The sequence below is a fragment of the Sesamum indicum genome, linkage group LG5 (genome assembly GCF_000512975.1).
Source record: "Sesamum indicum cultivar Zhongzhi No. 13 linkage group LG5, S_indicum_v1.0, whole genome shotgun sequence".
NCBI classification, from domain to species: Eukaryota; Viridiplantae; Streptophyta; class Magnoliopsida; order Lamiales; family Pedaliaceae; genus Sesamum; species Sesamum indicum.
The window spans coordinates 9,885,856-9,905,888 of record NC_026149.1 but is presented as its reverse complement, the minus strand read 5'-3'; the positions used below and the strand labels follow the sequence as shown (position 1 = coordinate 9,905,888).

At 34.5% G+C, this 20,033-nt stretch overlaps 5 protein-coding genes and 4 pseudogenes across 5 annotated transcripts; 2 read left to right on the top strand and 7 right to left on the bottom strand.

Annotated features, from left to right (window-relative positions):
- LOC110012029 lies at positions 67–812 on the bottom strand (annotated as a pseudogene).
- LOC105162357 lies at positions 4,746–5,612 on the bottom strand (annotated as a pseudogene).
- LOC105162356 (adenylate isopentenyltransferase 5, chloroplastic-like) lies at positions 7,128–7,849 on the bottom strand. The gene is made up of 2 exons (XM_011080359.1): positions 7,821–7,849; positions 7,128–7,767 (listed from the first exon to the last, which is right to left on the bottom strand). Exons 1-2 carry the CDS (start codon positions 7,847–7,849, stop codon positions 7,128–7,130), a joined length of 669 nt encoding a protein of 222 aa, XP_011078661.1.
- LOC105162355 (adenylate isopentenyltransferase 5, chloroplastic-like) lies at positions 7,934–8,278 on the top strand. The gene has a single exon (XM_011080358.1). The coding sequence runs from the start codon at positions 7,934–7,936 to the stop codon at positions 8,276–8,278; it is 345 nt and encodes a 114-aa protein (XP_011078660.1).
- Positions 10,180–11,076, bottom strand: LOC105162354 (annotated as a pseudogene).
- LOC105162353 (adenylate isopentenyltransferase 5, chloroplastic-like) lies at positions 12,588–12,932 on the bottom strand. Its single transcript, XM_011080357.1, has one exon. The coding sequence runs from the start codon at positions 12,930–12,932 to the stop codon at positions 12,588–12,590; it is 345 nt and encodes a 114-aa protein (XP_011078659.1).
- On the bottom strand, positions 15,450–16,235 carry LOC105162352 (annotated as a pseudogene).
- LOC105162351 (adenylate isopentenyltransferase 5, chloroplastic-like) lies at positions 17,733–18,224 on the bottom strand. Its single transcript, XM_020694113.1, has one exon. It carries the CDS (start codon positions 18,222–18,224, stop codon positions 17,733–17,735), a length of 492 nt encoding a protein of 163 aa, XP_020549772.1.
- Positions 18,677–19,021, top strand: LOC110012028 (adenylate isopentenyltransferase 5, chloroplastic-like). The gene has a single exon (XM_020694112.1). It carries the CDS (start codon positions 18,677–18,679, stop codon positions 19,019–19,021), a length of 345 nt encoding a protein of 114 aa, XP_020549771.1.

Here is a 20,033-nt window from a genome sequence, read left to right as displayed (position 1 = left end):
AGCATCTCCACCATGTCGAAGGAATACCTCTTTGGCGTTCAACCGATGGATTTGCCACCCGAATTCCTACCTCATCCTCAAAATATTTTCAACTTGACGGCATGCTAAATTGTAAGTGTTCATCTTAATTTCATCAATAGCTGCCTTAAGAAGTTTAGCCCTAGTTTCACCATCTACAAGACCCTGACTCCTGAAGAACTCATCCATCTCGGGAACCCCAATGGCACGCCTAATCCCATAATCATAGTCACGAATTTGGGGTCAAAAAATGCCTTACCCTCCTCTACCAACCCGCTATCCACCATCTGATCAAACCTTTTCGACACGTATGAATGCAAGACCGGGATCGCCACGTCCATCTAGAGAAAGCAGTACTCGTACTTGGAGGGAAACTCAGTGTCGTCATTGACAAGTGCCTGTATGAAGGAATTAGACCCTCAAACAATGATTGACAATAGATTCTTTTGTATGATGGCATCAACAGCGAGCAATGCATGATGGACAAAATCATGTTCAGTGAAATCCACCTCGCGATCAATGATTGCGAGCAAATGGTGTGGCACACCGCGACATTTCTCATTGCTCACCTTACTGGTTACTATGTCTAGGCCCTTGTAGACCCAAGTTTTATCCGAGTTGAAGACCTCTGGCCCGAAACGGGTGGCCAGGACTATCGCCAGGCGTGATTTGCCTGTGGCAGTGGCACCCAACACTACCACCACCTTATCCTTCCCATGGTGCTTGTTCATCATGCCCCCAACTGAATAGTTTGTCATGCTGGACTGTGCTGGCTTCCAGGAGGAGATCCACATTCTAATTGGTAGTTACTTTACTTTTTTTAACATCTGTCAATTTCATTGCACAAATAAAAAAAAGAAAAAGGCCATGTGTTAGAACTCTCTCAATCAAAAGAAACAAAACATGTATCAAATACAATCTACTATTTTAGAATATCTATCTATCATAGAGAGACAAGCCCTTTTCAATTCTTAGATTAATTTCTCTTCTTCAAAAGGATTTGTTTAAATAAAAACTTCAAACATTTGTGGGCTTTAGAGAGAATTACGAACAAGTTTCATTGATGTTAAAGAAATTACCTAGACAATTGTTTGAAACATGAAGAAACATAGGATGTGCAGGGGGGTATTTATACATACATACTTACATAGGATATGCAACAAATCAAGCCATGCCTAGTAATAACTTCACCCCTAACCCTATCCACTTAATATATAATAATTCAAATAAATCATGAGCAAGGCTCTGTCCAAAATACTGTATTTTTTACTGTATCTAAAAATTAGAAAAAGAATCATTAATTATTGCGAAGCTATCGTCAAAAGATAATGCCAATACTAATCATAATTAAGATGTCAAAATTTACACCGTACAGGTACCATAAGAGATGCAATAAATCCATCGATAATTATTTGTTGTAAATAAATTATTCTTTGGATGTATAATGAGTAATTTTACTGTATCGAATGAGAAAAAAATTATGATAAATTAAAAGATAATGATGAAGTACTTAGTGATTATCCATATCTTACGTAGGATTTGCTTTTGAGTGAAATCGAGTGAGTTTAAGTATTCTCATTAATTCATCTACCTACTATATCTGTAAAACATATATTATAATGAAAAAATCTATATTAATTGAACGTTAATAAATCTGCTCTACATATTTAATCTCTTATTTAGATTTACTGAAATTTAATTGGAGCAATTTCTGAATGTTAATTATACTAGTCTTGTAATTGTTACTGTATGCAATTGATTCATGTATTTGGACATTTTGTGGTTCATGATTAATATGAAAGTAATTAAGTTGCAGTATCCATCCGTTGATGATACTGATTGCATCCATTTTACTATATTTTATTTTGTTTTAGTTTTGTAATAACGCTATTGTATGCAGAAGTAAATCAGTTTCCTGAATTATTTTACATGAATTCTTCATTATATGTTATAGGAATTAATCACACAACTTATTCCTCGTTAATATTCAAGAATATAACAATGATTAATACGCTTTTATAGATATCATAAATGTTAACATGCGATCACAATTCGTGTTAGTCGTCTTATATAAGTATATTTGCATTATACATTTATTCATCAATATCAAATGCAATCGCGAACAATTTTATTTAATTTATCCCTATGCACATCCAACAGGAAATATATATAATCCTATTTGAGACTAGTTAAAACTTGCCGATACATTTAGTACGATCAACAAAAGATGTTATCCCTACTCAAACTAACTTAATACTCACTTCCATATGAGTATGATCAACGAAGGATGTAATCCGTACTCATACTAAACTAATACTTAGTTCTATATGATGCTTCTACATATGTACGAACAAAATTTATTATCTCTACTTGTACCAATTAAACTAGTGTTCGAGCAGTTAGTATAAATTACTAAAATTATCAAAAATTATAAATTTTGTTCATACATATGTAGAAGCATCATTTGGAAGTAAATATAAATTTAGTTTGAGTACGGATTACCTCATTTGTTGATCATACTCATATGGAAGTGAGTACTAATTTAGTTTGAGTAGTGTAGAGTGGAAATCACCCGAAAATCCTATCCAACTATTACAAAAATTGGAGTTTGAAACTCCTTAAGATTATTACAGGCCAATATACAACTTAAATGATAATAACAAATGAAAGAAATAATGAAATAATTAAATCAACAGTATAGTGATTAACATGCTCAAAGTTGCCAGATCTAATATCTCGATAAAGGAATACGGTCACAAGGCACCATTTCAACAATAAACTGACTCACGGTAACTCCACAAACCAAGAACCCGACCACAACTCCGATCACTCAAATCTCAATATCAGACGGTCACAAAGACCCCAACTTAATAATTCACAAAGAACTTTGGTGAATGGTGAAGGAGATAAACAGCTTGGTTCATGTTTTAGCAGAAAGGGACAATCCCCTATTTAAAGGGGTGAATACTGTGGTTAGACAAGGAAAACCTTGGTGGCTTCCATAAAACCATTAGACTGATTTAGGAAAGCGGCCATGGCTCCCGAAGAAGAGAAGGAAAAAAATCATTGAGAGCATTTGAGAGGAGAGGAAGTAGACGGCGCAGAAAGAACAGAGAAGAGGGAAAGTGAGATTTAGGGTTACGGATGTGATATAAGTAGGTAGATAGGATGGGTCGGGTTACCGGGTCAGTTGTGGGCTGCCAAGTGGGTCAGGTAATTGGGCTGCCAAGGTCGGCCTTTTAATAAGTCATTGGGCAACAAATTATAAAACGTAGGGAGTACATCTTTTGTTGATCGTACTAAATTTAACGACAAGTTTTAACTAGTTGCAAATAGGATTATGTATATTTCTTGTTGATCATGCTAATCGCACGGACATGAGTTTTAATTGGTATAAATAGGATTACATATATATTTCATTGATCAAAGCATTGAATGTTCATGCTTTCATACTAATTGTACCGCCATGAATTTTAATTCTGTATATCAGTAGGACTACATAATTTTGTTGATCATACTAATTGTTCATATGCAGGAAGGTACATATATAGTTTGTTAGTAAAAGCATCACATAATGCTTATACCCTAATTGTACGGACATTGGTTTTAGACTGGATCAACATAATCACTTCTTTGGTAGACACAGTAATTGCAATTACACGATTTTTCACATGATGATCATAATAAATACACGAACATTAATTTTTACTTGGTCTAAATAGGATCGCAAAAGACTATATTATAATTTATTGATACAAATATAATTAATATATTCACATTTACAATTAAGATAATTTGGAACTATTCTAGATCATATTAACTGTACTGACATAAGCTTTAAATTGATATGAGTAGGATTATATTTTAAAATTATTCTATAAAAAAAGGTTAATTTGGTAATTAGGACTAAATATTTCGTTGATGGAAGCACCATAAATGTACGTATATGAGTTTTATTAACTTAGATAAATGTTAAAAGAGTTAAACACACATCTTATTCCTCGTTCATATTCAAGAATATAGTGATGATGAATACGCTTCTATAGATATCATAAATATTGACATGCGATCACAATTCGTGCTAGTTGTCTTATACTAATATATTCATAATAAACATTTATTCCTCAACCTCAAATGCAATCGCAAATAATTTGATTTAATTTTCAACTTTATTCAAGAACTCCAGATATATATGTGTACATATATATCCACCTACACACCCATAGTATTTTTACTTATATTTTATTGATAACACTAATTATTTTAGTAATTTTAATTCTATTAATTTTATAATTTTGATAATTTTAATCTTGTAAAAACTAATTTTTATAATTTGTGTAGGACAAAAAATGACACCCCCTCATAAATTACAAGATCGAAACTGTATTTTTATACCTATACAAACAAGTAGGATTTAACATTTTAATGTTCACACTAACTGCTCAAACACTAGTTTAATTGGAAGTGAGTATTAATTTAGTTTGAGTAGGGATTACATCTTCCATTGATCGTACTAAATGAATCGGCAAGTTTAAACTAGATGCAAATAGGATTATATGTATTTCTTGTAGATAATGCTAATCAAACGGACATGATTTTAAATTGGTATAAATTGGATTACATATATATTTCGCTGGTAAAAGCATTGAATATTAATGCTTTCACACTAAAGGCACCGCATATAAATTTTTAATCAGTATATCAGTTGGACTACAAAATTTTGCTGATCATACTAATTGTTCATATGCAGTCGGTTTCGGATCTATGTTTTCTTTGCAAATGAAACGAGCCACAATGTTCATACTAGGCACCAGCACCAATTTCTCCCATGCTTCATTGGCATCTCCGCCACGTCGAAGGAATACCTCTGTGGCATTCAACTGATGGATTTTCCACCCGAATTCCTCCCTCATCCTCAAAATCTTTTCAACTCGACGGCAACCTAATTTGCAAGTGTTTATCTTAATTTCATCAGTAGCTGCCTTAAAAAGCTTATCCCTAGTTTCACCATCGACAAGACCCTCACTCCTAAAGAACTCATCCATCTCCAGGACCCCAATGGCACGCCTAATCCCATAATCATAGTTATGAATTTTTGGGTCAAAAATGCCTTACCCTCCTCCACTAACCCACTATCCACCATCTGATCAACCCTATTTGACACGTATGAATGCAAGACCGAGATCGCCACGTCCATCTAGAGAAAGCAACACTCGTACATGATTGACAAGTGCTAGTACGAAGGAATTGGACCCTCCAGCAATGATTGGCAACCGATTCTTTTGTACGATGGCATCAGCAGCCAGGAATGCATGATGCATAAAATCATGTACAGTGAAATCCTCCTCGGGATCAATGATTCCGAGCAAATGGTGTGGCACACCGTGGCATTCCTCATTGCTCACCTTATTTGTTACTATGTCAAGGCCCTTGTAGACTTCAATTTTGTCCGAGTTGATGACCTCTGCCCCGGAACGGGTGGCCAGGTCTATCGCCAGGCGCGATTTGCCTGTGCCAGTGGCACCCAATACCACTACCACCTTATCCTTCCCTCGGTGCTTGTTTATCACGCCCCCAATTGTAAAGTTCGTCATGCTGGATTGTGTTGGCTTCCAGGAGGAGATCGACATTCTAATTTGTATTTATTTTTACTTTTTTTAACACCTGTCAATTTCATCACACAACTTAAAAAGAAAAAGAAAAACGCCACATGTTAGAATTCTCTCAAACAAAACAAATAAAACATGTGCCAAATACAATCTACTATTTTAGAATATATATCTATCATAGAGAAACAAGCCCTTTTCAATTCTTGGATTAATTTCTCTTCTTCAAAAGGATTTGTTTGAAGAAAAACTTCAAACATTTGTGGGCTGTAGAGAGAATAACGAACAAGTTTCATTGATGTGAAAGAAATTACCTAGACAATTGTTTGAAACATGAAAAAACATAGGATGTGTAGGGGGGTATTTATACATACATACTTACACACAATGTGGAACAAATCAAGCCATGCATAGTAATAACTTCCCCTAATCCTATCCACTTACTATATAACAATTCAAATAAATCATGAGCAAGGCTCTATCCAAATTACTGTACCTTTTAATGTATTTCCAAAATAGGAAAAGAATCATTAATTATTGCGAAGCTGTCGTCAAAAGATAATACAAATACTAATCATAACTAAGATGTCAAAATCTACACCGTGCAGGTACGATAATTACTTTTTGTAAAAGAATTATTCTTGGGATGTATAATGAGTAATTTTACCATATAAAATGAGAAAAAAATTATGAGAAATTAAAAGATAATGATGAAGTACTTAGTGATTATCCATATCTTACGTAGGATTTGCTTTTGAGTAAAATCGAGTGATTTGAAGTATTCTCATTAATTCGTCTACCTACTATATCTGAAAAAACATATATTATAATGACAAAATCTATAATAATTGAACATTCATAAATCTGGTCTACAGATTTTATATCTCATTTAGATTTACTGAAATTTAATTAGAGCAAATTTTGAATGTTAATTATACTATTCCTGTAATTGTTACTATATGCAAATGATTTATGTATTTGGACATTTTGTGGTCCATGATTAATATGAAAGTAATTAAGTTGCACTATCCATCTGTTGATGATACTGATTGCATCCATTTATTTTATTTTATTTCATTTTAGTTTTGTAATAACGCTATTGAATGCAGCAGTAAATCAGGTTCCTGAATTATTTTACATGAATCCTTCATTATATGTTATAGGAACACACAACTTATTCCTCGTTAATATTCAAGAATATAGCAACGATTAATATGCTTTTTATAGATATCATAAACATTAACATGCGATCACAATTCGTGTTAGTCGTCTTATATTAATATATACGCATTATACATTTATTCATCAATCTCAAATGCAATCGGGAACAATTTGATTTAATTTATCCCTTTGCACATCAACAAGAAATATATATAATCCTATTTGCGATTAGTTAAAATTTGTCGATACATTTAGTACGATCAACAAAAGATGTAATCCATTAGTTGTTTGTAGTAGCTATTGCAATGGCACTGGATGGAGTACCGACAGTCGGTTTTGGATCTATGTTTTCATTGCAAATGAAACGAGCCACAATGTTCGCACTAGGCACCAGCACCAATTTCTCCCATGCTCATTGGCATCTCCACCACGTCGAAGGAATACCTCTGTGGCGATCAACCGATGGATTTGCCACCCGAATTCCTCCCTCATCCTCAAAATCTTTTCAACTTGACGGCAAGCTAATTTGCAAGTGTTCATCTTAATTTCATCAATAGCTGCCTTAAGAAGCTTACCCCTAGTTTCACCACCGACAAGACCCTCACTACTGAAGAACTCATCCATCTCGGGGACCCCAATGGCACACCTAATCCCATAATCATAGTCACGTATTTTTGGGTCAAAAAATGCCTTATCCTCCTCCACCAACCCGCTATCCACCATCTGATCAACCCTATTCGACACGTATGAATGCAAGACCGGGATCGCTATGTCCATCCAGAGAAAACAACACTCGTACTTGGAGGGAAACTCAGTGTTGACATTTCCAAGTGCCTGTATGAAGGAATTGGACCCTCCAACAATAATTGTCAACCGATTCTTTCGTATGATGGCATCAGTAGCCAGCAATGCATGATGCACAAAATCATGTACAAAGAAATCTACCTCGGGACCAATGATTCCGAGCAAGTGATGTGGCACACTGTGGCATTCCCCAAAACTACTCGTGTTTCAAACAATTGCCTGGCGATAGACCTGGCCACCCGTTTCGGGGCAGATGTCATCAACTCGGAGAAAATTCAGGTCTACAAGGGCCAAAAATTTGTGACTATGATTATGGGATTAGGTGTGCCATTGGGGTCCCCGAGATGGATGAGTTCTTCAGGAGTGAGGGTCTTGTCGATGGTGAAACTAGGGCTAAGATTCTTAAGGCAGCTATTGATGAAATTAAGATGAACACTTGCAAATTAGCTTGCCGTCAAGTTGAAAAGATTTTGAGGATGAGGGAGGAATTCGTGTGGCAAATCCATCGGTTGAACGCCAAAGAGGTATTCCTTCGATGTGGTGGAGATGCCAATGAAGCATCGGAGAAATTGGTGTTGGTGCCTAGTACGAACATTGTGGTTCGTTTCATTTGCAAAGAAAATATAGATCCGAAACCGACTATCGGTACTCCATCCAGTGCCATTGTAGTAGCTACTACAAACAACTAGTGAATCGGAACAATTTTCGGCCTTTTAATAAGTCAGTGTGCTACAAATTATAACAAGTAGGGATTACATCTTTTGTTGATCGTACTAAATGTATCGGCAAGTTTTAACTAGTTGCAAAAAGGATTATGTATATTTCTTGTTGATCATTCTAATCGCACGGACATGAGTTTTAATTGGTATAAATAAGAGTACATATATATTTCGTTGATCAAAGCATTAAATAATCATGCTTTCATACTAATTGTACCGCCATGAATTTATGATCAAAGCATTAAATAATCATGCTTTCATACTAATTGTACCGCCATGAATTTAACTCAGTATATCAGTAGGACTACATAATTTTTTTGATCATACTAATTCTTCATATGCATGAAGATACATATATATTTTGTTAGTGAAAGCATGAGATAATGTTTGTACCCTAATTGTACTGACAGTGGTTTTAGAATAGATCAACATAATAACTTATTGTGTAGACCATAGTAATTCCAAGTACACGATTTTTTCCTTAATGATCATGATAAATACACGGGACATGAATTTTTACTTGATATAGATAGGATCGCACAAGACAATATTATACTGTATTGATACAAGAATCAGTAATATATTCACATTTATAATCAAGATAATTTGGAACTATTCTTGATCTTATTAATTGAACTGACATGAGCTTTAAATTGATATGAGTAGGATTATATTTCAAAATAATTCTATAAACAAAGTTTAATTTTTTAAATTGATATGAGTAGGATTATATTTCAAAATAATTCTATAAACAAAGTTTAATTTGGTAACTAGGACAAAATATTTCGTTAATGGAAGCACCATAAATGGACGTATATGAGTTTTATTAATCTAGATAAATGTTACAAGAATTAATCACACATCTTATTCTTCGTTCATATTCAAGAATATAGCGATGATTAATACGCTTCTATAGATATCATAAATATTATCATGCGATCACAATTCGTGTTAGTCATCTTATACTAATATATTCGTATTACACATTTATTCATCAACCTCAAATGCAATCGAGAATAAATTGATTTAATTTTCCACTTTATTCAAGAACTCTGGATATATGTGTGTTAATATATGTCCACCTACACACCCATAGTATTTTGACTTATATTTTATTTGATAACACTAATTATTTTAGCAATTTTAGTTCTATTAATTTTATAATTTTGATAATTTTAGTCTTGTAAAAACTAATTTTCATAATTTGTATAGGACAAAAAATGACAACCCCTAATAAATTACAGGACAGAAACTGTATTTTTATACCTATATAAATAAGTAGGATTTAATATTTTAATGTTCACACTAACTGCTCGAACACTAGCTTAATTGGAATAAGTAGAGATAATAAATTTTGTTCGTACATATGTAGAAGCATCATATGGAAGTAAGTATTAATTTAGTTTGTATACGGATTACATCCTTCGTTGATGATACTCATATGGAAGTGAGTATTAATTTAGTTTGAGTATGGATTACATCATTCGTTGATCGTACTAAATGAATCGGCAAGTTTTAACAAGATGCAAATAGGATTATATGTATTTCTTGTAGATAATGCTATTCAATCATACATGATTTTCGTTGATCGTAATAAATGAATCGACAATATTTAACAAGATGCAAATAGGATTATATGTATTTCTTGTAGATAATGCTATTCAAACGGACATGATTTTAAATTGGTATAAATTGGATTACATATATATTTCGCTGATCAAAGCATTGAATATTAATGCTTTCACACTAATTGTACCGCCACGAAATTTAACTTAGTATTTCAGTTGGACTACAAAATTTTGCTGATCAAACAATTGTTCATATGCATGAAGGTACATAATTGATCATACTAATTTTTCATATGCAGTCGGTTACGGATCTATTTTTGCTTTGTAAATGAAACGAGCCATAATGTTTGTACTAGGCTCCACCACCAATTTCTCCCATGCTTCATTGGCATCTGAACCACGTTGAAGGAATACCTCTGTGGCGTTCAACCGATGCATTTTTCACCCAAATTCCTCCCTCATTCTCAAAATCTTTTCAACTTGACGGCAAGCTAATTTGCAAGTGTTTACTTTAATTTCATCAATAGCTGCCTTAAGAAGCTTAGCCCTAGTTTCACCATCGACAAGACCCTCACTCCTAAAGAACTCATCCATCTCGGGGACCCCAATGGTACGCCTAATCCCATAATCATTATCACAAATTTTTGGATCAAAAAATGCCTTACCCTCCTCCACCAACTCGCTATCCACCATCTGATCAACCCTGTTCGACACGTACAAATGCAAGACCGGGATCGCCACATCCATCCAGAGAAAGCAACACTCGCACTCGGAGGGAAACTCAGTGCCGTCATTGACAAGTGCCTGTATGAAGGAATTAGACCCTCCAGCAATAATTGACAACCGATTCTTTTGTACGATGGCATCAGCAGCCAGCAATGCATGATGCATAAAATCATGTACAGTGAAATCCTTCTCAGGATCAATGATTCTGACCAAATGGTGTGGCACACCGTGGCATTCCTCATTGCTCACCTTATTTGTTACTATGTCTAGGCACTTGTAGACTTGAATTTTGTCCGAGTTGATGACCTCTGCCCCGAAACGGGTGGCCACGTCTATCGCCAGGCACGATTTGCCTGTGCCAGTGGCACCCAATACCACCACCACCTTATCCTTCCCTCGGTGCTTGTTTGTCACGCCCCCAATTGTAAAGTTCGTCATGCTGGATTGTGCTGGCTTCCAGGAGGAGATCGACATTCTAGTTTGTATTTATTTTTACTTTTTTTAACACCTGTCAATTTCATCACACAAATTAAAAAGAAAAAGAAAAAGGCCACATGTTAGAATTCTCTAAAACAAAACAAATAAAACATGTGCCAAATACAATCTAATATTTTAGAATATATATCAAGCATAGAGAGACAAGCCCTTTTCAATTCTTGGATTAATTTCTCTTCTTCAAAAGGATTTGTTTGAAGAAAAACTTCAAACATTTGTGGGTTGTAGAGAGAATAACGAACAAGTTTCATTGATGTGAAAGAAATTACCTGGACAATTGTTTGAAACATGAAAAAACATAGGATGTGTAGGGGGGTATTTATACATACATACTTACACACAATGTGGAACAAATCAATCCATGCATAGTAATAACTTCACCCCTAACCCTATCCACTTACTAGATAACAATTCAAATAAATCATGAGCAAGGCTCTATCCAAATTACTGTACCTTTTAATGTATTTCCAAAATAGGAAAAGAATCATTAATTATTGCGAAGCTGTCGTCAAAAGATAATACAAATACTAATCATAATTAAGATGTCAAAATCTACACCGTGCAGGTACCATAAGAGAGATAATACAAATACTAATCATAATTAAGATGTCAAAATCTACACCGTGCAGGTACCATAAGAGATGCAATACGTCTATCGATAATTACTTTTTGTAAAAGAATTATTCTTGCGATGTATAATGAGTAATTTTACCATTAAAAATAAGAAAAAAATTAAGAGAAATTAAAAGATAATGATGAAGTACTTAGTGATTATCCATATCTTACGTAGGATTTGCTTTTTAGTAAAATGGAGTGAGTTTAAGTATTCTCATTAATTCGTCTACCTACTATATCTGAAAAACCGTATATTATAATGACAAAATCTATAATAATTGAACGTTCATAAATTTGGTCTACAAATTTTATATCTCATTTAGATTTACTGAAATTTAATTGGAGCAAATTCTGAATGTTAATTATACTATTCCTGTAATTGTTACTATATGCACATGATTCATGTATTTGGACATTTTGTGGTCCATGATTAATATGAAAGTAATTAAGTTCCACTATCCATCCGTTGATGATACTGATTGCATCCATTTATTTTATTTTATTTTGTTTTAGTTTTGTAATAACGCTATTGAATGCAGCAGTAAATCAGGTTCCTGAATTATTTTACATGAATCCTTCATTATATGTTTTAGGAATTAATCACACATCTTATTCCTCATTAATATTCAGGAATATAGCAATGATTAATATGCTTTTATAGATATCATAAATGTTAACATGCGATCACATTTCGTGTTAGTCGTCTTATATTAATATATTCGCATTATACATTTATTCATCAATCTCAAATGCAATCGCGAACAATTTGATTTAATTTATCCCTTTGCACATCAACAAGAAATATATAAAATTCTATTTGCGATTAGTTAAAATTTGCCGATACATTTAGTACGATCAACAAAAGATGTAATCCACTAGCTGTTTGTAGTAGCTATTGCAATGGCATTGGAAGGAGTACCGACAGTCGGTTTTGGATCTATATTTTCTTTGCAAATGAAACGAGCCACAATGTTCGTACTAGGCACCAGCACCAATTTCTCCCATGCTTCATTGGCATCGCCACCACGTCGGAGGAATACCTCTGTGGCGATCAACCGATGGATTTGCCACCGGAATTCCTCCCTCATCCTCAAAATCTTTTCAACTTGACGGCAAGCTAATTTGCAACTGTTCATCTTAATTTCATCAATAGCTGCCTTAAGAAGCTTACCCCTAGTTTCACCACCGACAGGACCCTCACTCCTAAAGAACTCATCCATCTCGGGGACCCCAATGGCACACCTAATCCCATAATCATACTCACGGTTTTTGGGTCAAAAAATGCCTTAACCTCCTCCACCAACCCGCTATCCACCATCTGATCAACCCTATTCGACACGTATGAATGCAAGACCAGGATCGCCATGTCCATCCAGAGAAAGCAACACTTGTACTTGGAAGGAAACTCAGTGTTGTCATTGACAAGTGTCTGTATGAAGGAATTGGACCCTCCAACAATGATTGTCAACTGATTCTTTCGTACGATGGCATCAGTATCCAGCAATGCATGATGCACAAAATCATGTACAAAGAAATCCACCTTGGGACCAATGATTCCGAGCAAGTGGTGTGGCACACTGCGGTATTCCTCATTGCTGACCTTATTCGTTACTATGTCTAGGCCCTTGTAGACCTGAATTTTGTTCGAGTTGATGACATCTGCCCCGAAACAACTAGTGTTTCAAACAATTGCCTGGCGATAGACCTGGCCACCCGTTTCGGGGCAGATGTCATCAACTCGGACAAAATTCAGGTCTACAAGGGCCAAAAATTCGTGACTATGATTATGGGATTAGGTGTGCCATTGGGGTCCCCGAGATGGATGAGTTCTTCAGGAGTGAGGGTCTTGTCGATGGTGAAACTAGGGCTAAGATTCTTAAGGCAGCTATTGATGAAATTAAGATGAACACTTGCAAATTAGCTTGCCGTCAAGTTGAAAAGATTTTGAGGATCAGGGAGGAATTCGGGTGGCAAATCCATCGGTTGAACGCCAAAGAGGTATTCCTTCGATGTGGTGGAGATGCCAATGAAGCATCGGAGAAATTGGTGTTGGTGCCTAGTACGAACATTGTGGCTCGTTTCATTTGCAAAGAAAATATAGATCCGCAACCGACTATCGGTACTCCATCCAGTGCCATTGTAGTAGCTACTACAAACAACTAGTGAATCGGAACAATTGTCGGCCTTTTAATAAGTCAGTGTGCTACAAATTATAACAAGTAGGGATTACATCTTTTGTTGATCGTACTAAATGTATCGGCAAGTTTTAACTAGTTGCAAAAAGGATTATGTATATTTCTTGTTGATCATTCTGATTGCACAGACATGAGTTTTAATTGGTCTAAATAGGATTACATATATATTTCGTTGATCAAAGCATTAAATAATCATGCTTTCATACTAATTGTACCGCCATGAATTTAACTCCGTATATCAGTACGACTACATAATTTTTTTGATCATACTAATTGTTCATATGCATGAAGATACATATATATTTTGTTAGTAAAAGCATGAGATAATGTTTGTACCCTAATTGTACGGACATTGATTTTAGACTGGATCAACATAATAACTTCTTCAGTAGACCACAGTAATTCCAAGTACACGATTTTTTCCTTAATGATCATGATAAATACATGGGACATGAATTTTTACTTGATATAGATAGGATCACACAAGACAATATTATACTGTATTGATACAAGAATAATTAATATATTCACATTTATGATTAAGATAATGTGGAACTATTCTTGATCTTATTAATTGTACGGACACGAGCTTTAAATTGATATTCGTATTACACATTTATTCAACAACCTCAAATGCAATCGAGAATAAATTGATTTAATTTTCAACTTTATTCAAGAACTCCGGATATATGTTTGTTCATATATAAACACCTACACACCCATAGTATTTTTACTTATATTTTATTGATAACACTAATTATTTTAGTAATTTTAATTCTATTAATTTTATAATTTTGATAATTTTAGTCTTGTAAAAACTAATTTTCCTAATTTGTATAGGACAAAAAATGACAACCCCTCATAAATTACAGGACAGAAACTGTATTTTTATACCTATATAAATAAGTAGGATTTAATATTTTAATGTTCACCTAACTGCTCGAACACTAGCTTAATTGTAATAAGTAGAGATAATAAATTTTGTTCATACATATGTAGAAGCATCATATGGAAATAAGTATTAATTTAGTTTGAGTAAGAATTACATCCTTCGTTGATCATACTCATATGGACGTGAATATTAATTTAGTTTGAGTAGGGATTGCATCATTCGTTGATCGTACTAAATGAATCGGCAAGTTTTAACAAGATGCAAATAGGATTATATGTATTTCTTGTAGATAATGCTAATCTTGTCATATAGGATTATATGTATTTCTTGTAGATAATGCTATTCAAACATACATGATTTTCGTTGATCGTACTAAATTAATCGGCAATATTTAACAAGATGCAAATAGGATTATATGTATTTCTTGAAGATAATGCTATTCAAACGGACATGATTTTAAATTGGTATAAATTGGATTACATATATATTTCGCTGATCAAAATATTGAATATTAATGCTTTCACACTAATTGTACCGCCATGTATTTTAACTTAGTATATCAGTTGGACTACAAAATTTTGCTGATCATACAATTGTTCATATGCATGAAGGTACATAATTAATCATACTAATTTTTCATATGCAGTCGGTTACGGATCTATTTTTTCTTTGTAAATGAAACGTGCCACAATGTTTGTGCTAGGCTCCAGCACCAATTTATCCAATGCTTCATTGGCATCTGCACCACGTCGAAGGAATACCTCTGTGGCGTTCAACCGATGGATTTTCCACCCGAATTCCTCCCTCATCCTCAAAATCTTTTCAACTTGACGGCAAGCTAATTTTCAAGTGTTTACCTTAATTTCATCAATAGCTGCCTTAAGAAGCTTAGCCCTAGTTTCACCATCGACAAGACCCTCACTCCTAAAGAACTCATCCATCTCGGGGACCCCAATGGCACGCCTAATCCCAAAATCATCAAATTTTTGCCCTCCTCCAGCAACCCGCTATCCACCATCTGATCAACCCTGTTCGACACGTACGAATGCAAGACCGGGATCGCCTCATCCATCCAGAGAAAGCAACACTCGTACTTGGTGGGAAACTCAGTGTCGTCATTGACAAGTGCATGTATGAAGGAATTAGTCCCTCCAGCAATAATTGGCAACCGATTCTTTTGTACGATGGCATCAGCAGCCAGCAATGCATGATGCATAAAATCATGTACAGTGAAATCCTCATCGGGATCAATGATTCCGAGCAAATGGTGCGGCACACCGTGGCATTCCTCATTGCTCACCTTATCTGTTACTATGTCTAAACACATGTAGACTTGAATTTTGTCTATGCTAGTGGCGCGATTTGCCTGTGCTAGTGGCACCCAATACCACCACCACCTTATCCTTCCCTCGGTGCTTATTTATCACGCCCCCCATTGTAAAGTTCGTCATGCTGGATTGTGCTGGCTTCCAGGAGGAGATCGACATTCTAATTTGTATTTATTTTTACTTTTTTTAACACTTGTCAATTTCATCACACAAATTAAAAAGAAAAAGAAAAAGGCCACATGTTAGAATTATCTCAAACAAAACAAATAAAACATGTGCCAAATACAATCTACTATTTTAGAATATATATCTATCATAGAGAGACAAGCCCTTTTCAATTCTTGGATTAATTTCTCTTCTTCAAAACGATTTGTTTGAAGAAAAACTTCAAACATTTGTAGGTTCTAGAGAGAATAATGAACAAGTTTCATTGATGTGAAAGAAATTACCTAGACAATTGTTTGAAACATGAGAAGACATAGGATGTGCAGGGGGGTATTTATACATACATACTTACACACAATGTGGAACAAATCAATCTATACATAGTAATAACTTCACCCCTAACCCTATCCACTTACTATATAACAATTCAAATAAATCATGAGCAAGGCTCTATTCAAATTACTGTACCTTTTAATGTATTTCCAAAATAGAAAAAGAATCATTACTTATTGCGAAGCTGTCGTCAAAAGATAATACAAATACTAATCGTAATTAAGATGTCAAAATCTACACCGTGCAGGTACCATAAGAGATGCAATACGTCTATCCATAATTACTTTTTGTAAAAGAATTATTCTTGGGATGTATAATGAGTAATTTTACCATATAAAATGAGAAAAAAATTATGATAAATTAAAAGATGATGATGAAGTACTTAGTGATTATCCATATCTTACGTAGGATTTGCTTTTGAGTAAAATCGAGAGAGTTTAAGTATTCTCATTAATTCGTCTACCTACTATATCTGAAAAAACATATATTATAATGATAAAATCTATAATAATTGAACGTTCATAAATCTGGTCTACAGATTTTATATCTCATTTAGATTTACTGAAATTTAATTTGAGCAAATTCTGAATGTTAATTATACTATTCCTGTAATTGATACTATATGCAAATGATTTATGTATTTGGACATTTTGTGGTCCATGATTAATATGAAAGTAATTAAGTTGCACTATCCATCCGTTGATGATACTGATTGCATCCATTTATTTTATTTTATTTTGTTTTAGTTTTGTAATAACGCTATTGAATGCAGCACTAAATCAGGTTACTGAATTATTTTACATGAATCCTTCATTATATGTTATAGGAATTAATCACACAACTTATTCCTCGTTAATATTAAAGAATATAGCAATGATCAATATGCTTTTACGATATGATAAACGTTAACATGCGATCAGAATTCGTGTTAGTCGTCTTATATTAATATATTCGCATTATACATTAATTCATTAATCCCAAATGCAATTGCGAACAATTTGATTTAATTTATCCCTTTGTACATCAACAAGAAATATATATAATCCTATTTGCGATTAGTTAAAATTTGCCGATACATTTTGTACGATCAACAAAAGATGTAATCCACTAGTTGTTTGTAGTAGCTATTGCAATGGCACTGGATGGAGAACCGACAGTCGATTTCGGATCTATGTTTTCTTTGCAAATGAAACGAGCCACAATGTTCGTACTAGGCACCAGCACCAATTTCTCCCATGCTTCATTGGCATCTCCACCACGTTGAAGGAATACCTCTGTGGCGATCAACCGATGGATTTGCCACCCGAATTCCTCCCTCATCCTCAAAATCTTTTTAACTTGACGGCAAGCTAATTTGCATCTGTTCATTTTAATTTCATCAATAGCTGCCTTAAGAAGCTTAGCCCTAGTTTCACCACCGACAAGACCCTCATTCCTGAAGAACTCATCCATCTCGGGGACCCCAATGGCACACCTAATCCCATAATCACAGTCACGTATTTTTGGGTCAAAAAATGCCTTACCCTCCTCCACCATCCCGCTATCCACCATCTGATCAACACTATTCGACATGTATGAATGCAAGACCGGGATCGCCATGTCCATCTAGAGAAAGCAACACTCGTACTTGGAGGGAAACTCAGTGTTGTCATTGACAAGTGCCTGTATGAAGGAATCGGACCCTCCAACAATGATTGTCAACCGATTCTTTCGTATGATGGCATCAGTAGCCAGCAATGCATGATGCACAAAATCATGTACAAAGAAATCCACCTCGGGAGCAATGATTCCGACCAAGTGGTGTGGCACACCGCGACATTCCTCATTGCTGACCTTATTCGTTACTATGTCTAGGCCCTTGTAGACCTGAATTTTGTTCGAGTTGATGACATCTGCCCCGAAACAACTAGTGTTTCAAACAATTGCCTGGCGATAGACCTAGCCACCCGTTCCGGGGCAGATGTCATCAACTCGGACAAAATTCAGGTCTACAAGGGCCAAAAATTCGTGACTATGATTATGGGATTAGGTGTGCCATTGGGGTCCCCGAGATGGATGAGTTTTTCAGGAGTGAGGGTTTTGTCGATGGTGAAACTAGGACTAAGATTCTTAAGACAGCTATTGATGAAATTAAGATAAACACTTGCAAATTAGCTTGCCGTCAAGTTGAAAAGATTTTGAGGATCAGGGAGGAATTCGGGTGGCAAATCTATCGGTTGATCGCCAAAGAGGTATTCCTTCGATGTGGTGGAGATGCCAATGAAGCATCGGAGAAATTGGTGTTGGTGCTTAGTACGAACATTGTGGCTCGTTTCATTTGCAAAGAAAATATAGATCCAAAACCGACTGTCGGTACTCCATCCAGTGCCATTGTAGTAGCTACTACAAACAACTAGCGAATCGGAACAATTGTCGGCCTTTTAATAAGTCAGTGTGCTACAAATTATAACAAGTAGGGATTACATGTTTTCTTGATCGTACTAAATGTATTGGCAAGTTTTAACTAGTTGCAAAAAGGATTATGTATATTTCTTGTTGATCATTTTAATCGCACGGACATGAATTTTAATTGGTATAATAGGATTACATTTATATTTCATTGATCAAAGCATTAAATAATCATGCTTTCATACTAATTGAACCACCTTGAATTTAACTCAGTATATCAGTAGGACTACAGAATTTTTTTGATCATACTAATTGTTCATATAAATGAAGATACATATATATTTTGTTAGTGAAAGCATGAGATAATGTTTGTACCCTAATTGTACGGACATTGGTTTTAGACTGGATCAACATAATAACTTCTTTAGTAGACCATAGTAATTCCAGGTACACGATTTTTTCCTTAACGATCATGATAAATACACGGGACATGAATTTTTACTTGATATAGATAGGATCGCACAAGACAATATTATACTATATTGATACAAGAATCATTAATATATTCACATTTAAAATTAAGATACTTTGGAACTATTCTTGATCTTATTAATTGTACTGACACGAGCTTTAAATTGATATGAGTTTATATTTCAAAATAATTCTATAAATAAAGTTTAATTTGGTAACTTGGACAAAATATTTCGTTGATGGAAGCTCCATAAATGGACGTATATGAGTTTTATTAACTTAGATAAATGTTACAAGAATTAATCACACATCTTATTCCTCGTTCATATTCAAGAATATAGCGATGATTAATACGCTTCTATAGATATCATAAATGTTAACATGCGATCACAAATCGTGTTAGTCGTCTTATACTAATATATTCGTATTACACATTTATTCATCAACCTCAAATGCAATCGAGAATAAATTGATTTAATTTTCAACTTTATTCAAGAACTCCGGATATATGTTTGTTCATATATATCCACCTGCACACCCATAGTATTT

Bases quoted from the DNA above. Each gene is read 5' to 3' on its own strand.
- LOC110012028 (XM_020694112.1), top strand. From the start codon at position 18,677: ATGGATGAGTTTTTCAGGAGTGAGGGTTTTGTCGATGGTGAAACTAGG.
- LOC105162356 (XM_011080359.1), bottom strand. From the start codon at position 7,849: ATGACATCTGCCCCGAAACGGGTGGCCAG. The intron at 7,768-7,820 runs GTCTATCGCCAG...GGAATGCCACAG, and splicing joins GCCCCGAAACGGGTGGCCAG to TGTGCCACATCACTTGCTCG.
- LOC105162351 (XM_020694113.1), bottom strand. From the start codon at position 18,224: ATGGCGATCCCGGTCTTGCATTCATACATGTCGAATAGTGTTGATCAG.
- LOC105162353 (XM_011080357.1), bottom strand. From the start codon at position 12,932: ATGGATGAGTTCTTTAGGAGTGAGGGTCCTGTCGGTGGTGAAACTAGG.
- LOC105162355 (XM_011080358.1), top strand. From the start codon at position 7,934: ATGGATGAGTTCTTCAGGAGTGAGGGTCTTGTCGATGGTGAAACTAGG.